The sequence below is a fragment of the Microcaecilia unicolor genome, chromosome 11, assembly GCF_901765095.1.
Source record: "Microcaecilia unicolor chromosome 11, aMicUni1.1, whole genome shotgun sequence".
Taxonomy (NCBI): Eukaryota; Metazoa; Chordata; class Amphibia; order Gymnophiona; family Siphonopidae; genus Microcaecilia; species Microcaecilia unicolor.
This window is the reverse complement of record NC_044041.1, coordinates 77,393,071-77,417,689: the sequence shown is the minus strand read 5'-3', so window position 1 is coordinate 77,417,689 and position 24,619 is coordinate 77,393,071. Positions and strand designations below refer to the sequence as shown.

General features: G+C 47.3%; 2 protein-coding genes across 2 annotated transcripts in view; both read right to left on the bottom strand.

Moving 5' to 3' along the window:
* Positions 1-4,910: 4,910 nt before the first annotated feature.
* On the bottom strand, positions 4,911-9,003 carry GDF1 (growth differentiation factor 1). Its single transcript, XM_030218819.1, has 2 exons — positions 8,457-9,003; positions 4,911-6,081 (listed from the first exon to the last, which is right to left on the bottom strand). Exons 1-2 carry the CDS (start codon positions 8,779-8,781, stop codon positions 5,273-5,275), a joined length of 1,134 nt encoding a protein of 377 aa, XP_030074679.1. The 5' UTR covers positions 8,782-9,003; the 3' UTR covers positions 4,911-5,272.
* A 3,619-nt stretch (positions 9,004-12,622) lies between these two features.
* CERS1 (ceramide synthase 1) overlaps positions 12,623-24,619 on the bottom strand; it is a 103,563-nt gene continuing 91,566 nt past the window's right edge. Inside the window, exons 8-9 of the transcript XR_003943732.1 lie at positions 22,209-22,212; positions 12,623-12,633 (exon numbers count right to left, since the gene is read on the bottom strand). The gene's annotated coding sequence lies outside the window, so the exon portion shown is untranslated. The remainder of the gene's footprint in view (positions 12,634-22,208; positions 22,213-24,619) is intronic.

The window sequence follows — 24,619 nt, the reverse complement described above, 5'->3', positions numbered from 1 at the left end:
TGGGGAATCAAAGGCTTCCCAAAAAAAGAATGAGCAGAAAAATCTCACTGTAAGCCTAGGAGAAAAAAAAGAAACAGCAGCTATAGCTGCAAAAATCTGTGCATCGTGCCACCAGGCAAGGCATATGAGCAGATCAAAACCCAGGAAATGGTTCTCGTTATTGCCCCCTCTGTACACAATTTACAAAGTAATAACAATAAAATAAAGTTCTCTGTACATAACCAGTAAATGTATTACTTTGTCATCACATTAAAACTCATTCCAGTATAAAGTTATCAATCTGGCTTGGCCTTTAAGGGGTCCTGCTGTGATCTGGGGACCTGGGTGGATACGAGTTTGCAGTGAAAGGATCCTTTTGGGTTCTGCAAATTATCCATCAGTAATGGCCATCTCTCTCTCTATACAGAATCTTGCACTCTTAGGAAAGTGCTACTAATGCCCCAGTTAGATTATTGTAACTCTGTTTTAATGGGGCTACCACAGAAAAATGTACACCAGTTGCAAATGGTGCAGAAACTAATTAAGGGACTTTGGAAATTAGCCCATCTCTCACTGGTTTTGATCCAAATACATGGACAGACACCTACATTTTGTACCTAGTACAAGATTCTTACATTGGTTTGTAAGGCGCTGAATGAATTTGCGCCAAGTTATTCGATAAGTCAGTTGACTTATGCCACACGGAGAGCCTTCCACTTGTAACAGGATGATAGGTCAAGAAAACAAAGAAGGAGCAACACCTCAGGGAAGAGATCAAATAGGCCAAATACAGTGAGGAGATGGAGACACCTTGTACACTGCTGGTATAAAGAACAGCAACAATGCTTAAGCTTCCCGCATTCCTTTGCTTAATCGCTTGCCATTATTAGACTTGAAGGAACAGTTCTTACATGCAAACGCTGCCCTTTATATCAGCAGTCTATGTGATGAAACCCCTGATGCAGGCATTTCTCAGGCCAAAACACAGCCATCAGGTCATCATTTTGGTGCTGGTTGAAATAAAGACTGTTTGGTTCTACACTGTGTCTCCATCTCCTCACAGGAGATGATAGGTGCCATAGTAGTGAAATACACCCTCTGTTGCACTGAGGAACAAAAGGAGCCAAGTAATTCTACAATTCACTTGTTTGAATCTGCATTTTTATGTATTTATTTATATAGTTGGATTTTGCTCACACCTTTTTCAGTAGTGGCTCAAGGTGAGTTACAGTGGCATGGCAAGAGTGGGGTGATGGGTGCAGTCCACCCTGGGTGCAAACAGTAAACAGGTGACTTGAGCAGTCACACGTCTATCAGCTCTTCCTGTCCCCTACTCCCTCTGACATCAGTTTCCTGTTCTGGGGCAGGGGACTGGCAGAGCCAAAAGCATGTGACCGCCCAGTGCACCCCTATACTGCTTAGAGAGAGAGAGAGGTAGTGGCACACTTGGAAAAGGGGGCTGCTCCGCCCTGGATGGCAACCAAGCTAGGTACACCTCTGGTCAGGTACACTATATATTTCCCTAATGTTGTACCCGAGGCAATGCAGAGTTAAGGAACTTTGTCAAAGTTCACAAGGAGCAACAGTGGGATTTAAAGGAGGCACTGCTGGATGGGAAGCCCAGAGCTTGAACTACTAAGCTACTCCTCCCCTCCACTTGTTTGAATGTGCATTTGAGAGGGAAGGATGATTTGGGGATGTTCTATTTATTGTACCGTTACTTTTGTGATGCTTGCTTTGTACACTATGAGCCAGATGCACTAAGCTTTAACGAGCCAAAAATGAGCCTTTAAGGAAGAAATTTCAAACCGTTACATGCACTAAAGCCCATTTTCCAACGATGGTAGCAGCTAACGAAAACAGAATGCAGGTGAGCAATTAGTGTAGAAACCCTATTGAAATGACATGCACTAACCTTTTCCAATTTGTTTAACACAGGAAAACCGAATGAAACGTCTGTACCTCTCGTTAGGGCTGTCCGGCTAAAAACTTAATTGTAAAAACCAAAATGCAGCAATACAAAAAAAAAAAAAAAGGATCGGGAGGGGGCTCGTCAAGAGCATCCTTTATGGACGGCCTTGCCCCCCCACCCTACCCAAGGTCGCCGCTGCTCCCTGCTTCCCCTTGCATTATAAATTATAAAGCAAAACAAAAATCAGCAGCCCCGGCCGGCCCCCCTCCCTTCCTCTCTACTCTTTCGCCCCACAGCTCTGCCTCCCGACATCCTCTGCCCTGTGCCCCGCCCCCTCCTGGGATCGTCGCCGCCATTCCCCCCTCCACCAGGCCCCCCTCCCTCTTACCGACCCGTGCAGCGCTGAGTGAAGGCGCTGCACAGGCAAGAAGAACAGCTGATGCCTCTGTCTGTGCCCAGTCTTCCTTCGCGTCTCTCTCCTCTTGGGCCCGCCCCTGTCTGACGTAAGTAACCAATGTAGGTTACTTACTTCAGACAAGGGCGGGCCCAAGAGGAAAGGACGTCCTCCTTTGCTCCTGGGCCTGCCCTTGTCTAACGTAAGAAACCTACGTTGGTTACTTACGTCAGACAGGGGCGGACCCAAGAGGAGAGAGACACGAAGGAAGACTGGGCACAGACAGAGGCATCAGCTGTTCTTCTTGCCTGTGCAGCGCCTTCACACAGCGCTACACGGGCCGGTAAGAGGGAGGGGGCCCAGTGGAGGGGGGGAATGGTGGCGACGACCCCAGGAGGGGGCGGAGGATGTCGGGAGGCGGAGCTGTGGGGCGAAAGAGTAGAGAGGAAGGGAGGGGGGCCGGCCAGGGCTGCTGATTTTTGTTTTGCTTTTTAATTTATAATGCAGGGGGAAGCGGGGAGCAGCGGCGACCTTGGGCGGGGTGGGGGGGCGCAAGGCCGTCCATACAGGACGCTCCTGATGAGCGCCTTTGCCCCCTCCCGATCCTTTTTTTGATTTTTGTTTTGGGAGCCACATGTTTTTTTTGTTTTGACTGTTTGTGGCAAGCGCAGAGCAGCCAGCATAACGCTTGGCTGCTCTGCGCATGCTTAAGGGGGCAATTACCGACGGGGATTACGAACGTATGATACATTGTACTTTTCAATACCGCACCGAACATTTCTGAGCTGTTTTTTTTTGTGCATTCTTCGTTGTTTCAAATTCGTTAAGCACTTTTATGATTTAGATTTTTTAACGTTTGGTTGATGCATCTCCCCCTATATAAGGTGCTTTCAGACAATAGGGTAAATGGATTTGGCTCACATATACAAAAAGTGAGAAGCAGAGTCTGGTTCAGGCTTTCAGAGATTCAAGGAAGCTCCTCAAAAAAGATGCCTAGTGATGGCAGACTAGTAGGTTGTTCTTTTGAAGAAAGGGAAAGGATTTGGGATTTAGCTCATGCCTTTTTCATTTGTAGCTCAAGGCAAGTTACCTGAATGTAGTTCCCTGACCCAGAGGGCTTACAACCTATCCCCCCCTCCTTTTACAAAGCCTCACTAGCAGCTTCCAGTAGGGTAATGCTGACACAGCTCATTCAAAGTGAATGGGCTGTGTTGGTATTGCCGCACGGCTTTGTAAGAGGGGAAGGGTTAAGTGACTTGCCCGAGACCATAAGGAGGCACAGTGGGATTTAAACACTGGTTTCCATAGTTCTTAAAAGTTTATTTACATTTCATATACTACTACTGACCAATCAAGCAGTTGCTGCACTAGCCATTAAGCTACTCTGCTACAGTCCCCAAACTTCACTACATTTGTACAGACCAATAGAGGCATCTGCTCCTCAACCTCAACCCTGTACTTCCTACTTCATTCCCTTTCCAGATACTCTGAAAACCTATACTAAACCATTGGCAGCCTGTGAGGACTGGGAGTGAAGACTAAGTATTTAGGGGGTTACTTGGACTCCAGGCACAGCTCTGGGCAAGTCACTTAACCCTCCATTGCCTCTGGTACAAAATAAGTACCTGAATATATGTAACCCGCTTTTAATGTAGTTGCAAAAAAAAAAAAAAAAATCAGAAAGGCGGTATATCAAGTCCCAATTCCCTTCCCCTCATTCCAACCTGTTCCCTTACTGTACAGGGGCAGTAACTTCAAATCTTTTGTACTCTGGAAACACCCACTGTTGGCAGGTGCCATGAAACCATGGCTGAGCCAGAAGCAATGTGGTTGCTAGGATAAGATAGCACCTCTCTCACCCCCTCCCAAAACCTTAGAATACAGAGCAGGGAGACAATAACTCAAATATGTTTTATGTAATTTCTTATTTATTGCTAGTGTAAGCTGCTTCAGACCATTTTCTGGGATCAAGCAGCCTATAACTGCTGAGATTAGAATAGAATCAATTCAGTTAAAGTTGGTTCAGACAGCACTTACTTTTTTTTTCTGAAAAGAGGGGGAGGGAAGAGGGCTGGGCTAAAAGCAGGGTCCTAGCAAGCTAGGTGAGGGCAGTGCTGCCACACCGGGTGCAAAGGAGGCAGGTGTCCTATCCATTGTCTTCCTGCTTGGCTGTGAGGCAGGGGGGTGGGATAGGAGCTCTAGGGGGTGTGTCACACAGGGCAGAGGTCTGCCTCAGGAGGGTCCTGGCTAAAACATATGCACAAGATCCAAAACTATTGTAAAAGAACAGTTTAGTTAGCATTTTACTTCAACAGAAAGAAAGAATAAATACATTTCAGGAATGATCAGAAGAAACTCCAACACCTGAGTATACAGTGTTTTTCAACCCAGGGTACACCCAGCCAGTCAGTTGTTCAGGACACACGCAATGAATATGGATGAGATATCTATATTAATTATGGATATCCTGAAAACCCCCTTTTCTGGGTGGGTCCAGATTAGACTGAGAACCACTGCTCTAGGTCAGTGTTTTCCTCAGGGCACACCTTGCCAGTCAGGTTATCCACAATAAATATATGCGTGAACAGATTGGCATATCAAGGAGGCAGTGTATATCATGCATATATTCATTGTGGACATCTTGAAAACCCGACTGGCTGGGTTTGCGCTACGAACTAGGTTGAGAAGCACTGCTCTAGGTTGATGGGAACGTTGATTCAATCCAGATTTACTTCATGCTCATGCAGTATCAGATATTCAATTCCATGTATAGAACAGGTTCTCAACCCCGACCTTTGTTTTTAGGACACCCACGATGAACATATATGAGAAATCTGCATGCGCTACTTCCACTGTATGCAATTATCTTATGCATATTTATCATGGGTATCCTGAAAATCTGACGGTGCCAGCCGTGTTGAGGACTGGGTTGAAAACCCATGGCATAGAGTGAGGTAAAGGCATAGGCTGATCAGGCCTGCTTTATCTCACCTGCAGCCGCACTCATCCACCACCATCTCCTCATAATGTCGCAACACCACATTATCATCATTATCATAATAAAGCATGGAGATGGGGGAGAGGCGGATGGGGACACAGCAGGGTTGGGGGGTCTCATTCGGCTCCAGTGAGTGCACCAGTGTCTGCAGGATAGCATGGTTTGTGCCATTCAACATTTCTGCCAGTGGGTATGGGCATTCCCCCTGGCAGTAGTTGGCCAGGTAGCCCTGGGGGGCAATAATCCAGTTTTGCCAGCCCACATCTCGAAAATCAATGTAGAGTCGGCGGCGGCGGCAAATGCTGCTAGGGGTGACAAGTGAGGTGGTGGCATCCCTTCGATAACGAGGAGCCTGACACTGGCCTGGCTGCAGAGAAACAGTCAGCAGAGAGGTATAGAGAAAGGAGTGCATGGCTGAGCACTGGTCTAACTGTCTTGGAACAGATACAGAATCAGTGGCAGCAATTTCCAGGATGAGTCCCAAATTTTTGCTGGGGTTCTGCCACTCTCGTACTGCCTCCAACAGATTGAAGGTAAGTGAGCGATGCAGGAGGCGGAAGGACTGCGCTACCAGTAGCCGTCGGCTCTCTGGGCTTGCTGGCACATCTCGCAGGCTCAGCCGCAGGGCCCGGTACAAGCGCAGTTCAAAGACTTGTCCGTCATATGAATTGTGGCTGAACCTGATCTCCAGCTGTGCCAGGGTTACCTGCTCCTCTTCCCTAATTGCAGACAGGTTAAAGTACAAGCATTTATCTAGACAAAGCGGGCTCCTCAGATCTGTGTTATGAACTGAACGCCCTGCAAACAAAAAGAACATGTTAACCATGAATTCTGATGTCCTTTTGCCAGACGACCTGCTCCAGAACCACCCTAAGTGAGAATCCAGAGCCAAGATTAACTCAGGGGTTCTCACCCAATGAGTAAGCTTTTCAGGATATCCATATGCATGAGAAATGTGCATGCACTATCCTCCACTGTATACAAAACTCTCATGTATATTTATTGAGGGTATCCTGAAAACCTGGCTGACTAGGTGCATCCCAACCTCTGGACTGAGAACCCCTGTAAGTAGAGGGAAGTAACCATGAGGAGGACACATTTTTGTATTCCCTTAAGATATAGGTATACATAAGTGCCAAAATTTCAAAATAATTGTGGGTGCCATAATACAAAATTACCCCTCTCTGGACACAATGAAGGGGCACCCAGAGAGCTAGTTCCTATGTATAGATGTAAGCAATGCTATAGATCTTTAAGTGGACACTCAAACAAGTGATGTCGTTAGGAACTGCAAGGTAGCCCAGGTCTGCAGCCATACAGCTCTGCTGGAAAATCCAGAGAATATATAAAGTTTAGCTCATAGACCCCTCCCTCACCCACACACACAAAACATATTGATGGGGTGGCAAAAAAGAAAGGGACAGGCTAGGGAGTGGGGCTGGGAAAGAAGGGATTTGACATGATCAGATCTAATTACTTTCCATGAGGTACTACTTTCAGAACCAAAACGGACACTGGTTGGACCCAAACGAGACACAAATTAAGCCCGAGAGCATTAACCATTTTACTTGTGGCTTAAATAGGTGGGCAGGCTGGGGGAGCAGGGCCAGTCTTGGGTAGTCACACAGGGCTCCGCGCGCCTAGGGGCCACACATTTCTGGCACATCTGTTCTCCTGGCTATGAACATCTTCTTGCTCTGTACCTTAATGTGCATCCACATTTCAGTCGAGAGCATCAGGAAGCGATTTTCATATCCTGTCAGCTGCTGAGTGCAGAGCCTCCTTGCTGCCAGGGTTGCCAGGTGGAAAATTTTTTTCCAGCCCGATGGAGCCCAAAAAACAGCCCAAAACCCGCCCAAACACAAACCCCGCCCCTGACACCCCCACCCCCGCGTCATCAACCCCGCCCCCGCCGTCACCGGCCCCGCCTCCCACGTCACCGGCCCCGCCTCCCCGTCATCGCCCCCGCCTCCCACGTCATCGGCCCCGCCTCCCACATCATCGGCCCCGCCTCCCACGTCACTAACCCTGCCCAAAACGTCATTAACCCCACCCAAAAACGTCACTAACCCCGCCCCCCCGCGGCCGAAAAAACCGCCCTGAAGGCCAAAAACAGCCCAAAAAACCGCAACCCGCCGCGGGCAAAAATTTCCCGCGGCGGGTCGCGGAAAACCGCCCACCTGGCAACACTGCTTGCTGCTGTGCTGTGTCCCACCCCCTTTTGATGTCACTTCCTGCTTCCAAAAAGGCAGGTTGCAGCAGTGAGGAGGCTCTGGGCTCTGCAGTTGAAGGGATATGAAATGACTCTACTGAAATGTGCTGAATACACATGAAGAGGTGGGTTCAAGAGTTCTAAACTTCCTTTTAAACTCTGATAAATTATGGCGGGAGGGAGGGGGGCACTGAACTGGTCTGCACAGGGCCCCACAATTGACAAGACTGGCCCTGGGGGGTCATAAAGGAAAAGATCTACAAGACACCTACATTTCCTACCCAATACCATTTTGTAATCTTTATTTATTTAGATTTTGCTCACACCTTTTTCAGTAATAGCTCAAGGTGAGTTACATTCAGGTACACTGGATATTTCTCTGTCCCAGGAGAACTCACAATCTAAGTTTGTACCTGAGGCAATGGAGGTTTAAGTGACTTGCCCAAGATCACAAGGAGCAGCAGTGGGATTTGAACTGGCCACCTCTGGATTAGAAGACCGGTGCTCTAACCACTAAGCCACTCTGCTTTACAGGCTTTATCAGAACTCTGTTGGTGTAATAAAGGTCTTATATGTTGTACATTACCATAAGTAATAAACACACAGGTCCACCAGTCTCTGTGCAATCTCCTTCCTCTGGTAACATCCCTCACATCCCAAACCAACATCACTATGTAAAAATGAGTTTATCTTGTTGGGCAGACTGGCTGGACCGTACAGGTTTTTATCTGCCGTCATTTACTATCTCACTCACACAATTGTACGTTTAAATCCCCCAGTCAGCATTCTAACATTACTAACTGTACCTGATTTCCTTATATAACAATGTTAACAAATCTATGTAAGCCACATTGAGCCTGCAAATAGGTGGGGGAATGTGGGATACAAATGCAATATAAACTACACTGATGCAGACCTGGGTCAATAGAGAAGGAAGACATTCTCTCTTCCAAAAATATACCTTGATCAGGAAACAAGCGGATAATGTTCCCGGGCACCTGAAGCTCCTCCACGTGGCATAGGCCCAGTCTTCTCTTCTCCGGGGGTAAGCTTGCCATCCGGTTGTAAATTTTCCACAGCAGTGACGGTACAGGAGCAGGGGAGACTGGATTAGGCCGTGAAGACAAACCTAGTGACTTCAAGAAAAGGCTTTCCTGCTGCTTTATGAGAGAGCAATTTACCAGAGATACCAGCACCATAGTTACAGCTACAAACACTGGAAACATATTTACTAGTCCTCTCTCACTGGCTATGGGCTGGGAAAGCTGTCTGATAGAAGACCGCATGGGCTCTGGAAGTGAGAATAGAGATCAGATGACTCTGTTGAGTTTAGGGGGAAGGGGGAACGGACGGGGCTAATCTTTGATGCTTCTTCACACATGGTGCTGAATTGCCTCTGATTGATCTTTGACTTTATACCGATAATTGATCGCCCAGTGGGGAGGTAATCTCAAATCCAGTCAGAACTGGTTTGGATGAGAAAAACTGCCCTAGAAGTAATATGTTGCTAGGTCTTTCCAAGACCCCCCCCCCCCCTTTTTTTTTCCTCCTTATTTTTGACATTCACCTCTCCGATAAATTTTACCTCCAATGGCAGAAGTTCCATTTAAATTTCAAAAAGGAGCCCTCACAGCAGGAGGGAGCCACCTCAGGGGATGTGAGAACAACTACAAACGGTCCCTTCCTTACCCAGACCCTCCCCATCCCTGGGCACTGCAGGGGTTGTCTGAATGGAATTTAAATTACCTCTCCATCGAATTCCTTCTTTTCTCTAAGGGAAGGGGGATGCCAAACAGTACTATGGAACATTTTAACTAGCTGACAGATACTGCTTAATTCGTGGCGGTGGGCGGTCTGTCTGATGTTGCTTGTGCCATCAACATGCTCACTTAGGATGGACTGTGGGTGTCCAGGGGGACAGCTGATGGCTATAAATGCCCGATCAAATTATGAAGCTATAGCTGCAAGAGGCTAGTCTCCATAGGAGTCACGACCTAGGAGAAGGATCAAAAGCATCATCATGGACAAGACAATTTAAGTCATATAATAAGTGATTTTTAGCTTACCTTTCCAACTAATGTTGAAGGCAGTTTACAGTAAAGATAGGCGTAGTGCCCAAGGGTGCACGGAGCCACAGATAACATGGCGCCGTGCCCCGATGGGCATGCGCTCCGGGGCCAGCAGGGTGCTAGCGGGGTGGGCACGTTCCCGCCGTCCGAGGGCACCCCGCTGATAGGGGAGATAGAAGGGGTTAAAAACCCCTGAGCGAAGCCCGGACGACCTCTTAAGGCGTCCGGGCACCAGTCTTGGTAAGAGCAGTTGTTTGCTTAATCCCTCCCTATTTCCACTCAAAGCAAGCAAACCTAGGAGCTGCTGCAGGGAGGTTTAATGAACAGGAGTGTAAGTGAGCCTATCTAATCCGCGGCGCGGTAAGCATAGAGGCCAAGTGGTTGATCGCTGTTTCTACTACCCCTAAGCAGCCGTCATCCAGTACACTCAAACAATGCACAAAAATCCTATCTTTCCTCCACCCACCCAGTTGAAGATGTCACCGTCAAATTACTCTTCACTCTTCTGTGGGTTTATGTTCCTCACATTGGCCAGGTGCAATGAGATTTGAGGTATTTGTTGCTGCAAGGACAGCAGTGGAAGTGGGCATTGTACCCACTCGCCTCCACCTACCCTCCTCTCCTTCTGCGCATTAATTGATTCATTTGCCTTAATTCTGCCTACTAGATTGTGGGCTCTTTGAGCAGGGACTGCCTTCTATGTTTGGGCAGCGCTGCGTGCGCTTTGTAGCGCTATAGAAATGCTATAGTAGTAGTAGTAGCAGTAGGCTGTCTAGTCCATTGTATGAAAGGAAGCCAATTTGGGTAATCTCTGTTCCCACTCCCCCACGCAGCCGTCATTGCCACTCATTCAAACAAAGCAAGCAAACAAACAAACAAACATAGTAACAGAGTGTATGACAGCAGGAAGGGACCTGCACGGTCCATGTAGTCTGCCCAGCAATTTAGACTAGTATGTGATACTTTGTGTGTGTACGTGACCTTGATTTGTTTCTGACATTTCCCAGGACAGACGCATGTTTGAGGTAAAAAAAAAAAATGCAAGGCCTTGAAAGAGATGTCCTCACCAGTGACCAGCAGGTCGCAGTTGAATATAGATAAGAGAATTGCACAGAAGAACAGGGAAATTTCTGTTAGCAGTTGAATTGGCTTATGTCTCATCTCTTTCTCTGTCTTTCGCAATTTAGCAGGTTCAGTTGGCAGCACTCTAATGCCGATGGCAACATATGGTAACAATGCAAAAAAAACAAAACCGTAGTGTCCTACAGCTCACGTTGAACACAAGGAGGTAAGTGGTATATATTAAAAAAAAAAAAAAAGCAGCGAGTCCACGAGCTCGTCCCTATGGATCTAGGAGACGCAGTTGACTTAGAGTGACTAATACCTTAGAATGGGACTGTTTCTAAAATTTACAGAGTCCCGAGTAAAATAGTATTCAATAAATGTAATGGAAGGAAATTAAAGGTATGCCACCTCTCGGGTGCTAATACCCTTAGACGGGGCCTGTTTATTAAATTTACAGAGAGCAAGAGTAGCGTCCTGTGACTGGGGGGTGGTGGATTGCAGGCCAGCCAGTAACAGCTCTCTAAATGCACAGGAGATGGCAACCAAAACCTTCCTCTCAACAAAAAGAGAGAAAACCTGGGCCCCCACTGCTAATAAAAGCAGGTAGCTTTGCATGTTAAAGAGAGGTTCACTAGCATCAGCATAACATTTGTCATCGCCTTTTAAAGAAATGTCCCCAACAGCCACCAGCGGATGGGAGCATAACATAGCTATGAGAATTGCACAGAAGAAGGGGTAAATTCGGAGTGTAAAGTGGCTTGTTTCAATCATATCGTTCTCTCCCTCTTTCATATTTCAAAAGCAGGTTTGGATGACAGCGAGATCATGCCGTTGGCAACATTTATGGCAAGTATATGTGTATGTATATACGTATATTGGTATGAACATATGTACAGGTATAGCTATGTATAAAAGATACACTAAAAGATAGTGATAAATAGACATTTCAATTGTGGGGCCTCGCCGTTTCAATTCACGGATGTAATTTTGGATGCAGCAGGTTTCCAGCAGTTGAGAACTAGGTACCATTTGAATGGGGCAAAGCAACTGACAGGAGGACTCTTGTAGCCTGAAGGCATAGGAGAATGACATAATCACTATGCGGTTGTGATTTGGCACAAGACCGAAGCCCACATACTTGAAGAAGGTTTTACCCAGTGTTTAGAATTCCGGATTCCAGCCTGGGTCTTGGAAGAGCGTTAGGAACTCCACATTTAGGGATGCGCAAGTGCAGGGAGGCTCGGTCATGAGCAGATAAGGTAGTGATCCGAAGGAAAGGGGCGGGCCCCTTTTTTCCCCTAATCAGATGTTCAAATGGGGCAAGTAGGGCAGGGATCCCTCCCGGGGATAGAAGGGCGGGAATCCTGCATGGTCAAGGCAGACATTGAGTCGGCCTGACGATTGTTGCCAGTGCACCGAGACGATGTCCGATCTGTAAGTGGGGGTTTAATGCAACTATGATAAGCGCATGCACATGAGTTGCTTGGCATCCTGCTCCGGGTGCGAATGCGTCAGCACATAGCCGCACTGGGGCGCGCAGTGAGCCCCGGCGAGTACGAATAAAGTTCACTGCCGGCAACAAAGCATCCTAGTCCTCACTAAACCATTTCCCCTGTTAGCAGAGTCAGTCGGTACTCCCCTAGTGAAACACAAAAATTGGAGCACATATGCGAGACAGCAATTCTCGGGCACTGAGTGGTGTGCACGTGACATGGAGTTTATAGGCAAAAAAAAAAACTCTCATAGCAGGAGCCTTGTGGTAGAGAACAGGTAACAAGGCGAGAAAGGCAATCATTAGTCGGCAACCAGGCAAAGCATTCAGGGCAGGGGCTTCTGGATAAAGGAAAAAGGTAACAAGGCAAGACATGCAATCACTAGTAGGTAACCTTAACGGGCTGGGCGATCATCAGGGCAAGACATTCAGCCATAAGGATACGCCCCGGTGCTGAGTTGTTCGAAAGCCTTCCCATTAAGTTGGGGCGACTTAAGCACACAGAGAACAACCTTCGGCCATAGAACATGTTCCTTGGCCCACGTGGAAAGACCATAGTGCAGTGGACAGGTTCTCGAGCAACTCCAAGGCTAGAGTAGTATGGACAAATGCCTCATGAACCGATGACAACCTGTACAGGCCCAGGCGCTCTCCCAGATAATGGTCAAGGGGTACATTGTAAAGGTGAGGATAGGCACCTCGATTATTGTGCTCTGATCACCGCATCTCAGGAGATATATAGTAGAATTGGAAAAGTGCAGCGAAGGACAAAAAACAAAAACAAAAACGCTAGCAGTTAGGGGACTACTTCCCTACGAAGAAAGATTAGGTGGTTAGGGTTTTTCAGGCCGGAGAAGAGACATCTAAGGGGAGGCGTATAAAATAACGAGTGGAATAGAACGGGTGGATGAGAAGCGTCTGTTCACATTGAAACCACACGGTACCAAATGTTTAAAAAAAAAACAAAAAACAATTATATATATATATAATCTTGTTTTTACACCCAAAGCATAATAAACTCTGGAATTCTTTGCCAGAGAACTCGGTGAAGGTGGTTAGCTTGACAGAGTTTAATAGGGGTTGGACAGTTTTACTAGAGGACTAGTCCATAAACCACTACGGACTGGACCGGGGAAAACCCACGGAGCCAGGAATAACATCATAGAACGTTTGGGCGTCTGGAAGATGGCCAAGTGCCGTTGGAGGGGCAGGCCAAAGGCATGGGACAGGATGCTGGGCTCGATGCCCCCATGGTCTTTTCCCAGTTTGGCATTACTTATGTACTTATGACTGTCTACCAACCACTATTTTATATTGCAGGGTGAGATGTTGGACACTCGGTAACACATGACGGGATTGGCCGCCGGCATAGACGGGATGCTGGGCTCAATGGCCCCTAGGTCCTTCCCAGTCAGTGAGGCATTACTTATGTACTTATGACTAGCTACCAATCATTATTTTATTTGCAGGGCGAGATGTTGAACACGCGGCAACACAGGGCGGATTGGCCGCCGTAGTGGACAGGGTGCTGGACTCGATGGCCCCTTGGTCTTTCCCACTGTGGCAGTACTTATGTACTCACGATTATCTACCAACCACTATTTTACATTGCGGGGATAGATGTTGGATACTCAGTAACACTTGGCGGGATTGGCCGCCAGTTGTGGCCAGGATGCTGGTATTTATGACTGCCTACCAACCACTAATTTATATTGCAGGGTGAGAAGTTGGACACGCGAAAAAATCGGGCGGCCGTACGGCACACACTCGGCTGGAATGAGGAAAGCGAAGGCATAAGAACGCACGAGACGGGAGTCAGAGGGATAAATGGGCCCAGGGCTATCTCCGTATCCCAGTAATCCAACGCCGGCAGGCCCAGAAAGAAAGTGAAGCGGCAAATCGGCATGTGACGCGCGATGGGGCAGAAGAGATCTGCCCAGGGTTCTTTCGAAGAGATGGACCCATCTTATCTGCAAGTCGAAATGACCTGTCGCTGAATGTGCTAGACCCTGTTAATTGGCTCAACTGGCCGCAGTGTTGGTGGGGGGCCTGGGGCAAGCCGTGCTACCCCGGGCTGGTGGCGGGGTACCCAAGCCTGATGGTATAAGCTAGGCAGCTGGGGTAGCTGCGCTTACGGTTGAGCTCCCTTGCTGTGCGGCGGGGAACTGGTTTACGATTGGCCAGTCTTGCTATGACAGCGGACTGGGTTTGGATAATGAGCCAGAGGCTGGATCGGCTTGGGTATACCCAGGGTTATGATGTTGTGTACATAAATAAAGCTGCGGACAAGTTGTGCCATGTTAAATAAATACCATGTGTCGTGTCATTATTGTATGATTATTGTTATATCCAAGAACCTATAGGCCCGAGGGGTCTCGGCTGCCTATGTTATTACATGTACAAGTCTCTTCCTCGAAGAGCTTACATTCTAATGTGTGTACTTGAGGCCTTGGGAAATAAGTAATTTGTCTAAAGTAAGCAGGAGGATTTTGTGGGATTTCGACTCTGGTTTCCTTAAATTGTAGCTCATTGTTCTGCATACAAGGCCACTCCTCCTGTGAATTACTAGGTTTGCTGACAAGTTTAGTGAAATGGCTACAGTGAACAATGATTCTTTGTACTGGGAAGTCTCTGGCTCACTCATGTGCTGTGGGGATATGTGCTAAGAACACCTGTCCTATGAAGAACAGGGGCAGGTGGAAAGTTTATAAAATATAATAACTGAGGGTACAAAGCCTCCACCTTCTAAATGGGATTTTAGCCTATGCTAGACTTACAGCTGTTCAGGAATAATGATGCAGCCACCTCTGGGATGCACAGACATCTGGAATGCTAAAACATCGGTCCGCACATTCCTCAATCTACACTTTCCCAGCTGCAAAGGACTAAAATACAGACTAACACACGCGTCTAGCTTTTCTTACATGTGCACGCAACTGTGGAACGCATTACCACTTAGCTTGAAAACAAATTACAAATCAATCAATTTCCGCAAATCTCTGAAGACCTATCTATTCAACAAAGCATACCACAACAAGCAATAACTTAATGATTACACAACACCACTTCAACTACACTCTTAACACTCACTCACTATACCCATATGCTTAATTCTATATTGTTATTCATGATAGTGTTAGGCAGTGGCGTACCTAGGGTAGTTGACACCCGGGGCCGGTCATTTTTTAACACCCCCCTCCAAACTCCAGTACTAGGCATACCAAGAATACAAAACACTCAGGACCTATAGAGCAATTCTACCATACCATAAGCAGTCATTTCTATGAGTCACACATGGAAAAAGAAATCTTAAACACTACAGTGAGCACTAGAACATCAATTCACCTATTGTAAAACGAAACCAGACAGATAGTACAGATCGTCAATCCTGCACAGTCAATGCCAACTGAAAGCCATGTCTTTTTCACAAACACAGATACACCCTAATCCACTATAGAACAAGTAATCATAAACTTTCCATTTAGGCAAAAATTAAACTGAACCCCCAAGATGCCAGACTCTGCATGCAATGCAACACCACAGAAACAGAAAATGTCCCCTAGTACTGTGCAAAATATAAAGGCAGCAGATGTAAATTTGGAAAAAAAACCTAACAAATACCAATCACCACTTTACAAATTAACAAATAGAAATAAAACAAAAATAGAAAATAAAATACCATTTTATTGGACTAATACATTTAGCTGTCAGAGGCCAAAACCTTCTTCCTCAGGTCAATACAGTATAGTGTGTTACAGTGTCCTAACCTGACCTGAGGAAGGGGGTTTTGTTCTCCGAAAGTTAGTCAAAATGTATTAAAATTAGTCCAATAAAAAGATTACCTTATTTACATTTTCTATTATAAACATTTATTAACACAGCTACAATACTACTTTATCCTAAAGCAAAAAAAACAAAAATATATATTTTATTTACAGTTTGTTGTCTCTGGTTTCTGCTTTCCTCATCTTCTTTTCAGTCTTCCTTCCATCCAGCATCTGTCTTCGTTCTTTCTCTGCCATCCAGTGTCTGCCCTCTCTGCTGTCCCCTCCATCCAATGTCTGCCCTCTCTCCCTGCCCCTTCCATTCACTGTCTGCCCTCTCTCTCCCCCTTCCATTCACTTTCTGCCCTCCCTCTTTCTCCCCCATCCATCCAAGGTCTGCCCTCCCTTACCCCCCATCCATTAAGGGTCTGCCCTCCCCTCTCCCCCCATCCATCCAGGGTCTGCCCTCCCTCTCTCCCCCATCCATCCATCCATCGTCTGTCCCCTCTCTCTCTCTCTCTCTGCCCCTTTTTTCAGTCCCCTGTTCCAGCCCTCTTATCCCACCTGCCCCTAGTTCTAGCCCCAGCCCACATCTCCCACTTGCTCCCCCTTTTCAGCCCCACTATCCCACCAGTTCGCAGTTTCAGCCCCAGCCCTTTTCTCTCACCAGTCCCGAGCTTCAGCCCCAGCCACTTCTCCCTGTCCCCCTTTCAGCCCCCAGTCCCCCCAGCTTCAGCCTCTGCCCCTTTTCAGCCCCCAGTTCCAGTACTAGCCCCCTTATCCCACCTACCCTCCTTTTCAGCCCCCAGTTCCAGTACTAGCCCCCTTATCCCACCTACCCTCCTTTTCAGCCCCCAGTTCCAGCCCCCTTCATCCACATGCCTTGCATTAGGGACCCCTTTTCTGCTCCAGACCCATTTTTCCACCAGCCCCAGGCATGGCTCCCATTTTCTCGCATGGCCCCTTCCCCACCCCCCTTCTCCCCACCCGTCCCCTTCTCCCCTCTTCTCCCATCTGAGATCCCCCTCCCCACCCCAGTCCCCTTCTCCCCTCTTCTCCCATGAGACTCCCCACCCCAGTCCCCTTCTCCCATCGAGACCCCCCTCCCCATGTCCCCTTCTCCCATCTGAGACCCCCCTCCCCACGTCCCCTTCTCCCATCTGAGACCCCCACCCCATTCTCCCCAGCCCAGTCCTCTTCTCCCATGAGACCCCCTCCCCACCCCAGTCCCCTCCCATCAAGACCCCCCTCCCCATGTCCCCTTCTCCCATCTGAGACCCCCCTCCCCACGTCCCCTTCTCCCATCTGAGACCCCCCTCCCCACGTCCCCTTCTCCCATCTGAGACCCCCACCCCCTTCTCCCCAGCCCAGTCCCCTTCTCCCCTCTTCTCCCATCTGAGACCCCCTCCCCACGTCCCCTTCTCCCATCTGAGATGCCCAGTCCCCTTCTCCCCTCTTCTCCCATCTGAGACCCCCTCCCCACATCTCCTTCTCCCATCTGAGACCCCACCCCCTTCTCCCCAGCCCAGGCCCCTTCTCCCCTCTTCTCCCATCTGAGACCCCCCTCCCCACATCTCCTCCCATCTGAGACCCCCACCCCCCTTCTCCCCAGCCCAGGCCCCTTCTCCCCTCTTCTCCCATCTGAGACCCCCACCCCCTTCTCCCCAGCCCAGTCCCCTTCTCCCCTCTTCTCCCATCTGAGACCCCCCTCCCCAAGTCCCCTTCTCCCATCTGAGGCCCCCCTCTCAAGTCCCCTTCTCCCATCTGAAACCCTCCTCGCCCATCTAAGCCCCCCCCCCAACTCGACCCACCTACCACCTTCGACGACAGCCCTCGTCTCCTGCCTCCATCTGAGGCTTTTAAAATAATCTGAAAAGCAGCATGGCAGACAGCGCTTCGTGTCTGCCCTGCCTGCTTGTAAAAGAAAGTGGCAAATCTCCTCGTTGACGTCGCAACGTCGCGTTGGGTATTCCCTCACTGGGCGGGACCCAGTGAGGGAAGACCTGACGCGACGTTGTGACGTCGACGAGGAGGTTTGCCGGCGCTTTCTTTTACAAGCAGGCAGGGCAAACGCGAAGCGCTGTCTGCCATGCTGCTTTTCAGATTATTTTAAAGGCACAGGATGGAGAGGAGATGAGGGCTGACTGCAGTCAGCAACGGAGCACCCCCCACCCACTGACACCCGGGGCGGACCGCCCTCACCGCCCCCCCCTTGGTACGCCACTGGTGTTGGGCAGACTTATAAGGTCTGTGCCAGAGCCGGTGGTGGGAGGCGGGACTGGTGGTTTGGAGGCGGGGATAGTGCTGGGCAGACTTATACGGTCTGTGCCAGAGCCGGTGGTGGGAGGAGGGGCTGGTGGTTGGGAGGCGGGGATAGTGTTGGGCAGACTTATACGGTCTGTGCCAGAGCCGGTGGTGGGAAGCAGGGCTGGTGGTTGGGAGGCGGGGATAGTGCTGGGCAGACTTATACGGTCTGTGCCCTGAAGAGGACAGGTAGAAATCAAGGTAGGGTATGCACAAAAAGTAGCACATATGAGTTTATCTTGTTGGGCAGACTGGATGGACAGTGCAGGTCTTTTTCTGCCGTCATCTACTATGTTACTATGTTACTCCATGCAACTCTAATGTATCACTTACTCCAGAAGGCGAATGCCATAACAGAACTTTGCAAGCTAATTCGATATTGTCATCCTTGTATTTCATGTAACACCAATTGTTTCTTTTACTCTGGAATGGCGAATGCCATAACAGAATATGGTAAGCCAATTAGGGGGGGGGGGCACTGAACTGGTCTGCACAGGGCCCCACAATTGCCAAGACCAGACCAGCCCTGGGTGTCATGTAGGAAAACAGATCTACAAGACACCTGAATTTCCTACCCAATACCACTTTTAAATTATTATTTATTTAGATTTTGCTCACACCTTTCTCAGTAGTAGCTCAAGGTGAGTTACATTCAGGTACACTGTCCCAGGTGTAATTCAATTTGGACAAAATCTATCCTATTTCTCCCCAGCCCCCCCCCCCTCTCTCTTTTTTTTTTTTATGTTGTGATCGTCAAGCAAGGGCTGGTTGAAGCCCTGTCACCCCTTGCCTGCACTTAAATGGGTTCCTGTTTACTAAGCCATTCTAGAGGCGGGCTAGCATTTTTAGCGTGTGCGAAATGCTAGACACACCCATAGGAATATATGGGTGTATCTAGCATTTTGTGCTAATTTTTAGGAAGTGCTAAAAATGCTTAGTAAACAGGGCCCATGGTTTTCTTGCATCCTCAGCAAACTCCCTCCAAATTTCTCTCTCTCCCTCCCTCCCCAATCTCTTCCACCTTCTGACTTTAGATCATAGACTGTCTTTCTCCCTCTCTGTGCCTATCTCTAGGCATATGCATTAATTTGAAACATTCCTCATGTTGTTTCATTTAATTAGCAAATGATAATGTATTGTGTTGACGTTGCAAGTAGTATACCATGCCATTCTTTAGATTGTTCTCTTGTCTTTTAGATTGTAAGCTCTTTGAGCAGGGACTGTCCTTCTATGTTTAAATTGTACAGCGCTGCGTAACCCTAGTAGCGCTTTAGAAATGTTAGTAGTTAGTTGAATATTTTTACTGCTGTAATTGCCTATTGCTCATGTTTGATCTATTCTTACTGTACACTGCCTTGACCGAAGTCCTTCAAAAAGGCAGTAAATAAATCCTAATAAAATAAATAAACAGAAAAAAATCACAAAATGTTCTCTTTTTTTTTTTTCATGTGCTGTCAATAGTGTGCACTTTTTCAAAAAAAGTGCACATTTTTCACAAGTGTGAACTCTTTCCAGAAGAGTGTTTCCTCTTTGCAAACAGCATGCATTCTTTAGAAAGAGATCTTAATGACATAGGAGCCCTTTTACTAAGCTGTGTTAGGTACTAATGTGCCCCTCAGCTTAAAATAACGTACTGCGGGATGCACTTGGGTGTCCTGTGGTAACTGCCCAAATTGTGCACACTAATCGTGCACTAAAAATATTTTTTTGAGGAGGAATGTCAGAGGGTGGAGAATGGGTGTCCGTGCACCAAACAGCACATGAAGGTCTTTTTCTGCCGTCATTTACTATGTTACTATATGTTACAGCTACATTACTGAATGCTAATTGGTTAGAACAGAAATACCATGTGAACCCTTTCTGCCTACAAGATGGGTGACATTAGTGCATGGCCATTAATACAAAAAATAGAAAATCAGCAGTGCTGCGATAGGACCGGGCCCAGGGTAGGGCCGCTGCAGCCGCCCCCCAACTCAGGCTGCCACCACCCCCCACCCCCTTACCTTCCTGCATCTGCTCTTCCCTCGGGTCCGGCACACAGGAGCAGGAGACAGATAGACTGAGGGAACAGAACCTTCTGGTGCCAGGCCCCCCCTTGGTGGCCAGGCCCAGAGAACATTGCCCCCCCCCCCCCCCTTGGCAGCCCTGAAAATTGTTAATTTTAAGGCTGTGTTAAAAATCGCCTTAGTGTGTGGGAAAGACATGTGTAAGGAAGCACTAAGACCACAGCTTAGTAAAAGGACATCATAGTATCCACAATGTTAAAATACTGAGAAAACCACAAACAAAATTAACATCACATAAAAGACACAAAACAAACATTTTCTGGCTGCACATCTCTCTCTCTCTCTCTCTCTCTCTCTCTGTCTCTTGCCTTTCACATTTCCTTTCAGGGACAGCTCTTGATTCGGTCTATTGGTTATTTATTTATTTTTTCTTCTGCACATTTACAGACCACAATCCCAGTTCAAATCGTGGGCGTTGAAAGTGTCATAAAACCTTAACAACAACAAAAATAGCCTACAGTTATCAAACTAAGAGAAAAATGATCTAAGCTAAGGAGTGAAGCACTAGTTTAATAGGTAGAACCAGGGAAGCTTGGGCTCAAATCCCTCTGTTACATCTTGTGGTCTTGGGCAAGTCATTTAGCCCTCTGTTGCTTAGGTACAAACTTAGGGGCTGATGCAAAAATAAAATGTATTCCAATTCTGTGCACATCAACTTATGGCTAATGAGAGGAGCGTGCCAGATGTATGTGCAAAATTGTTTTGTGGTAAGTGCCGGTTCTTGTACGCATGTCCGAAAGAAAACAGAACTGCCAGTACACGTGGAGAGGCATAATCAAACGGGGTGCCCAAGTTTTCCTGAGGCCGTCCCTGCAGGACGGCCCCGTGAAGGGGCGGGGAAACCGCTATTATCGAAACAAGATGGGCGTCCATCTTTCGTTTTGATAATACGGTCGGGGACGCCCAAATCTCAACTTATAGGTGAACCTTAGAGATGGTCGACCTTAGAGATGGTCGTCCCCGGTTTTCGGCCATAATGGAAACCAAGGACACCCATCTCAAAAACGACCAAATGCAAGCCATTTGGTCATGGGAGGAGCCAGCATTTTAGTGCACTGGTCCCCTTCACATGCCAGGACACCAACCAGGCACCCTAGGGGGCATTGCAGTGGACTTTACAAATTGCTCCCAGGTGCATAGCTCCCTTACCTTTGGTGCTGAGCCCCCCAACCCCACTCCCCACAACTGTACACCACTACCATAGCCCTAAGGGGTGAAGGGGGGCACCTACATGTGGGTACAGTGGGTTTCGGGTGGGTTTTGAAGGGCCCACATTTACCAGCACAAGTGTAACAGGTAGGGGGGATGGGCCTGGGTCCGCCTGCCTGAAGTGCACTGCACCCACTAAAACTGCTCCAGGGACCTGCATACTGCTGTCATGGAGCTGGATATGACATTTGAGGCTGGCAAAAAAAAAAAAAAATAATTTTTTTAGGGTGAGGGTGGGGGGTTTGGTGACCACTGGGGGAGTAAGGGGAGGTCATCCCCAATTCCCTCTGGTGGTCATCTGGTCAGTTCGGGCCCCTTTTTGAGGCTTGGTCGTGAAATAAAATGGACCAGGTTGACCAAATGCTCCTCAGGGACACCCTTCTTTTTTCCATTATCGGCCGAGGACGCCCATCTCTTAAGCATGCCCCAGTCCTGCCTTCGCTATGCCTCCGACACGCCCCTGTGAACTTTGGTCATCCCTGCGATGGACTGCAGTTGAGGGTGCCCAAAATCGGCTTTCGATTATGCCGATTTGGGTGACCCTAAGGACGACCATCTCCCGATTTGTGTTGGAAGATGGGCACCCTTCTTTCGATAATGCCCCTGACAGGCACCTGTTCTTCTGTGCCTAGATACAAGCCTCATATAAATCTATGGCCAGGCAATTTTTGCAAGGCTCATATTTAAACACAGAACAGGCCTCACTGTGTGCTTTCACTATCAGTTTTGTTCAGACATACACACAAGTCTATAACCTCCTGTCTGCCTTTGAACCTTGCAGGGGCTTTCTTCAGGTTGCAAAAGGAGACAAAACTGGCAGTTAAATCTCAAAAATCAGCATGAAATCCTCTTCATGAACCATTTTATGCAGCCCCAGACCTAGCAACAAATTTCTCATGGTAATTCCGCATCAAAAGCCCATTTACCTCTCTACATTGCTGTGGAATACTCATGGCCTTATTAGCATTCATTTTAATGCAATGTGCAGCCCTGTATTCCACGTTCAATCTCTCTCTGCATTGCTCAGCGCATATAACCCATGTACAACCCACAGTAACCGCATGGTTAGGTCTGCAGTAGGTTTCTGCAGCTTTCTGTAGATTGTAAAATCTCTACAGACAGGGAAATACCTACTGCACCTGATTGTAACTCACTTCACTTTCAGCTATTACTGAAAAGGGTATGAGTTCAATCCAAAAATCCCATCCTTTTTCCGAAGAAAATTACAAACTTCAGCAGCTCCTTGTGACTCTGGGCAAGTCACTTAACCCTCCATTGCCCCAGGTACAAATAAGTGCCTGTATATAATATGTAAGCCGCATTGAGCCTGCCATGAGTGGGAAAGTGCAGGGTACAAATGTAACAAAAAAAAAAAAAAGTGTAAGCAGAAAGGTTCATGTCTAATTTCAGTGGCTAGAAGGAGAAGTAACCTCTCTGATATGAGGCATTAACAGCAGAGCCACTCGACTGGACCTTTGCTGCTGACTAGAGACATACCAGGAAAGCTTTTCTGTCAAATAATGAAGCCTGTTGGCCCTCATATGAAAAGCCAAGATTTTAAGCTTGACTCTTGCAGCAATAGGCAACCAATGCAGTTGCTGCAACAATGGCTAGACCAAACCCACCTTGGCTGTCCCCAAATCACTTTTGCTGTAGTGTTCTGGATGTCCTTATGTCTGGGACACAGGGCCTCAAACCAGTCCCCCTTTGCTGTTTGGGGCTACAACCTTTGACACAAAATGGCCCAGTTGCCAGAAAGCCAAAAGCTCCCATAGCATCTCTGAGTGAAGAGCTGAGAGTTTAACCCCAGAGGACCTGAAGCCATTTAGTAAAGATGTTCTAATACATCCACTTTCCTGTGTCCTTGGGGGCAATTTCTCCAAATGGGTTAGTATTGAGCATGCCATAACAGGAATGAACCTCACTCTTAATCCAGGGCATGTGTAGTATGATTTCAGTATCTCAAATTAAAGCCAACACTTGCTATAGTACTTGCATTGTGCCAAAGAGAGCTTCCCTCTGGAATTCATAAGATGTAATATGTATAGGCAACTTATTCAGGTGTGCTTGGAGGTTCTTCTTGATCAAGCCTGTGACACCCAAAACGTTATCTTTCTGCCACATTTTCTTGATTTCCAACTGCATTTCTTGGAACTTGAGGATCTTCTCTCTCTCCACAAGGTTCACCAAGTAATTGCTTGGGACTGACACCTCTGTAATCAATGCCGTTATGGTGTTTTTCTTTTTTACAACTTTTCTTGTATCCAGCTTTTCATCAGTCGGGATGGGGATGTCCCAGGTGACCATAACGTCTTTGTTTTCCACAATTCATTTAGGGTCATGATCCCAATGCTTTTCTGGTACACTGATGTTGTAATGCTTATAGTGGTTCCAATGAATGCCACTTTGTTGTGCCTTTCTGTATAAAAATGTTCCACCTTCAGCACTTTGCTGCCAGCCACAAGATGAGTTTCTAGCTCTTTCTTACAGAACCTATTTATTTATTTATTTGTTGTATTGTTATCCCACATTTTCCCACCTATTTGCAGGCTCAATGTGGCTTACAATATTCCTTTATGGCATTCGCCATTCCAGAGTAAAAGAAACAATTGGTGTTACATGAAATACAAGGATGACAATATCGAATTAGCTTGCAAAGTTCCGTTATGGCATTCGCCTTCTGGAGTAAGTGATACATTAGAGTTGCATGGAGTACATGAATAACAATATAGAATTAAGCATATGGGTATAGCGAGTGACTGTTAAGAGTGTAGTTGAAGTGGTGTTGTGTAATCATTAAGTTATTGCTCGTTGTGGTATGCTTTGTTGAATAGATAGGTCTTCAGAGATTTGCGGAAATTGATTGATTCGTAGTTTGTTTTCAAGCTAAGTGGTAATGCGTTTCACAGTTGCGTGCTCATGTAAGAAAAGCTAGACGTGTGTGTTAGTCTGTATTTTAGTCCTTTGCAGCTGGGGAGGTGTAGATTGAGGAATGTGCAGGCTGAGTTTTTAGCATTCCAGATGTCTGTTGCACTATTTTGTTTTTCAATGCTTGCTGTAAACCATCTCATTTATAATCCACTGTTCTGGGCTGCAGTTATTAATCACTCAATCATAGGTTTCAAGTCACCTCTCCTTAAGCATTCATGTGTCTG

Bases quoted from the DNA above. Each gene is read 5' to 3' on its own strand.
- GDF1 (XM_030218819.1), bottom strand. From the start codon at position 8,781: ATGCGGTCTTCTATCAGACAGCTTTCCCAGCCCATAGCCAGTGAGAGA. The intron at 6,082-8,456 runs GTATATTTTTGG...TTTTGTTTGCAG, and splicing joins CCGCTTGTTTCCTGATCAAG to GGCGTTCAGTTCATAACACA.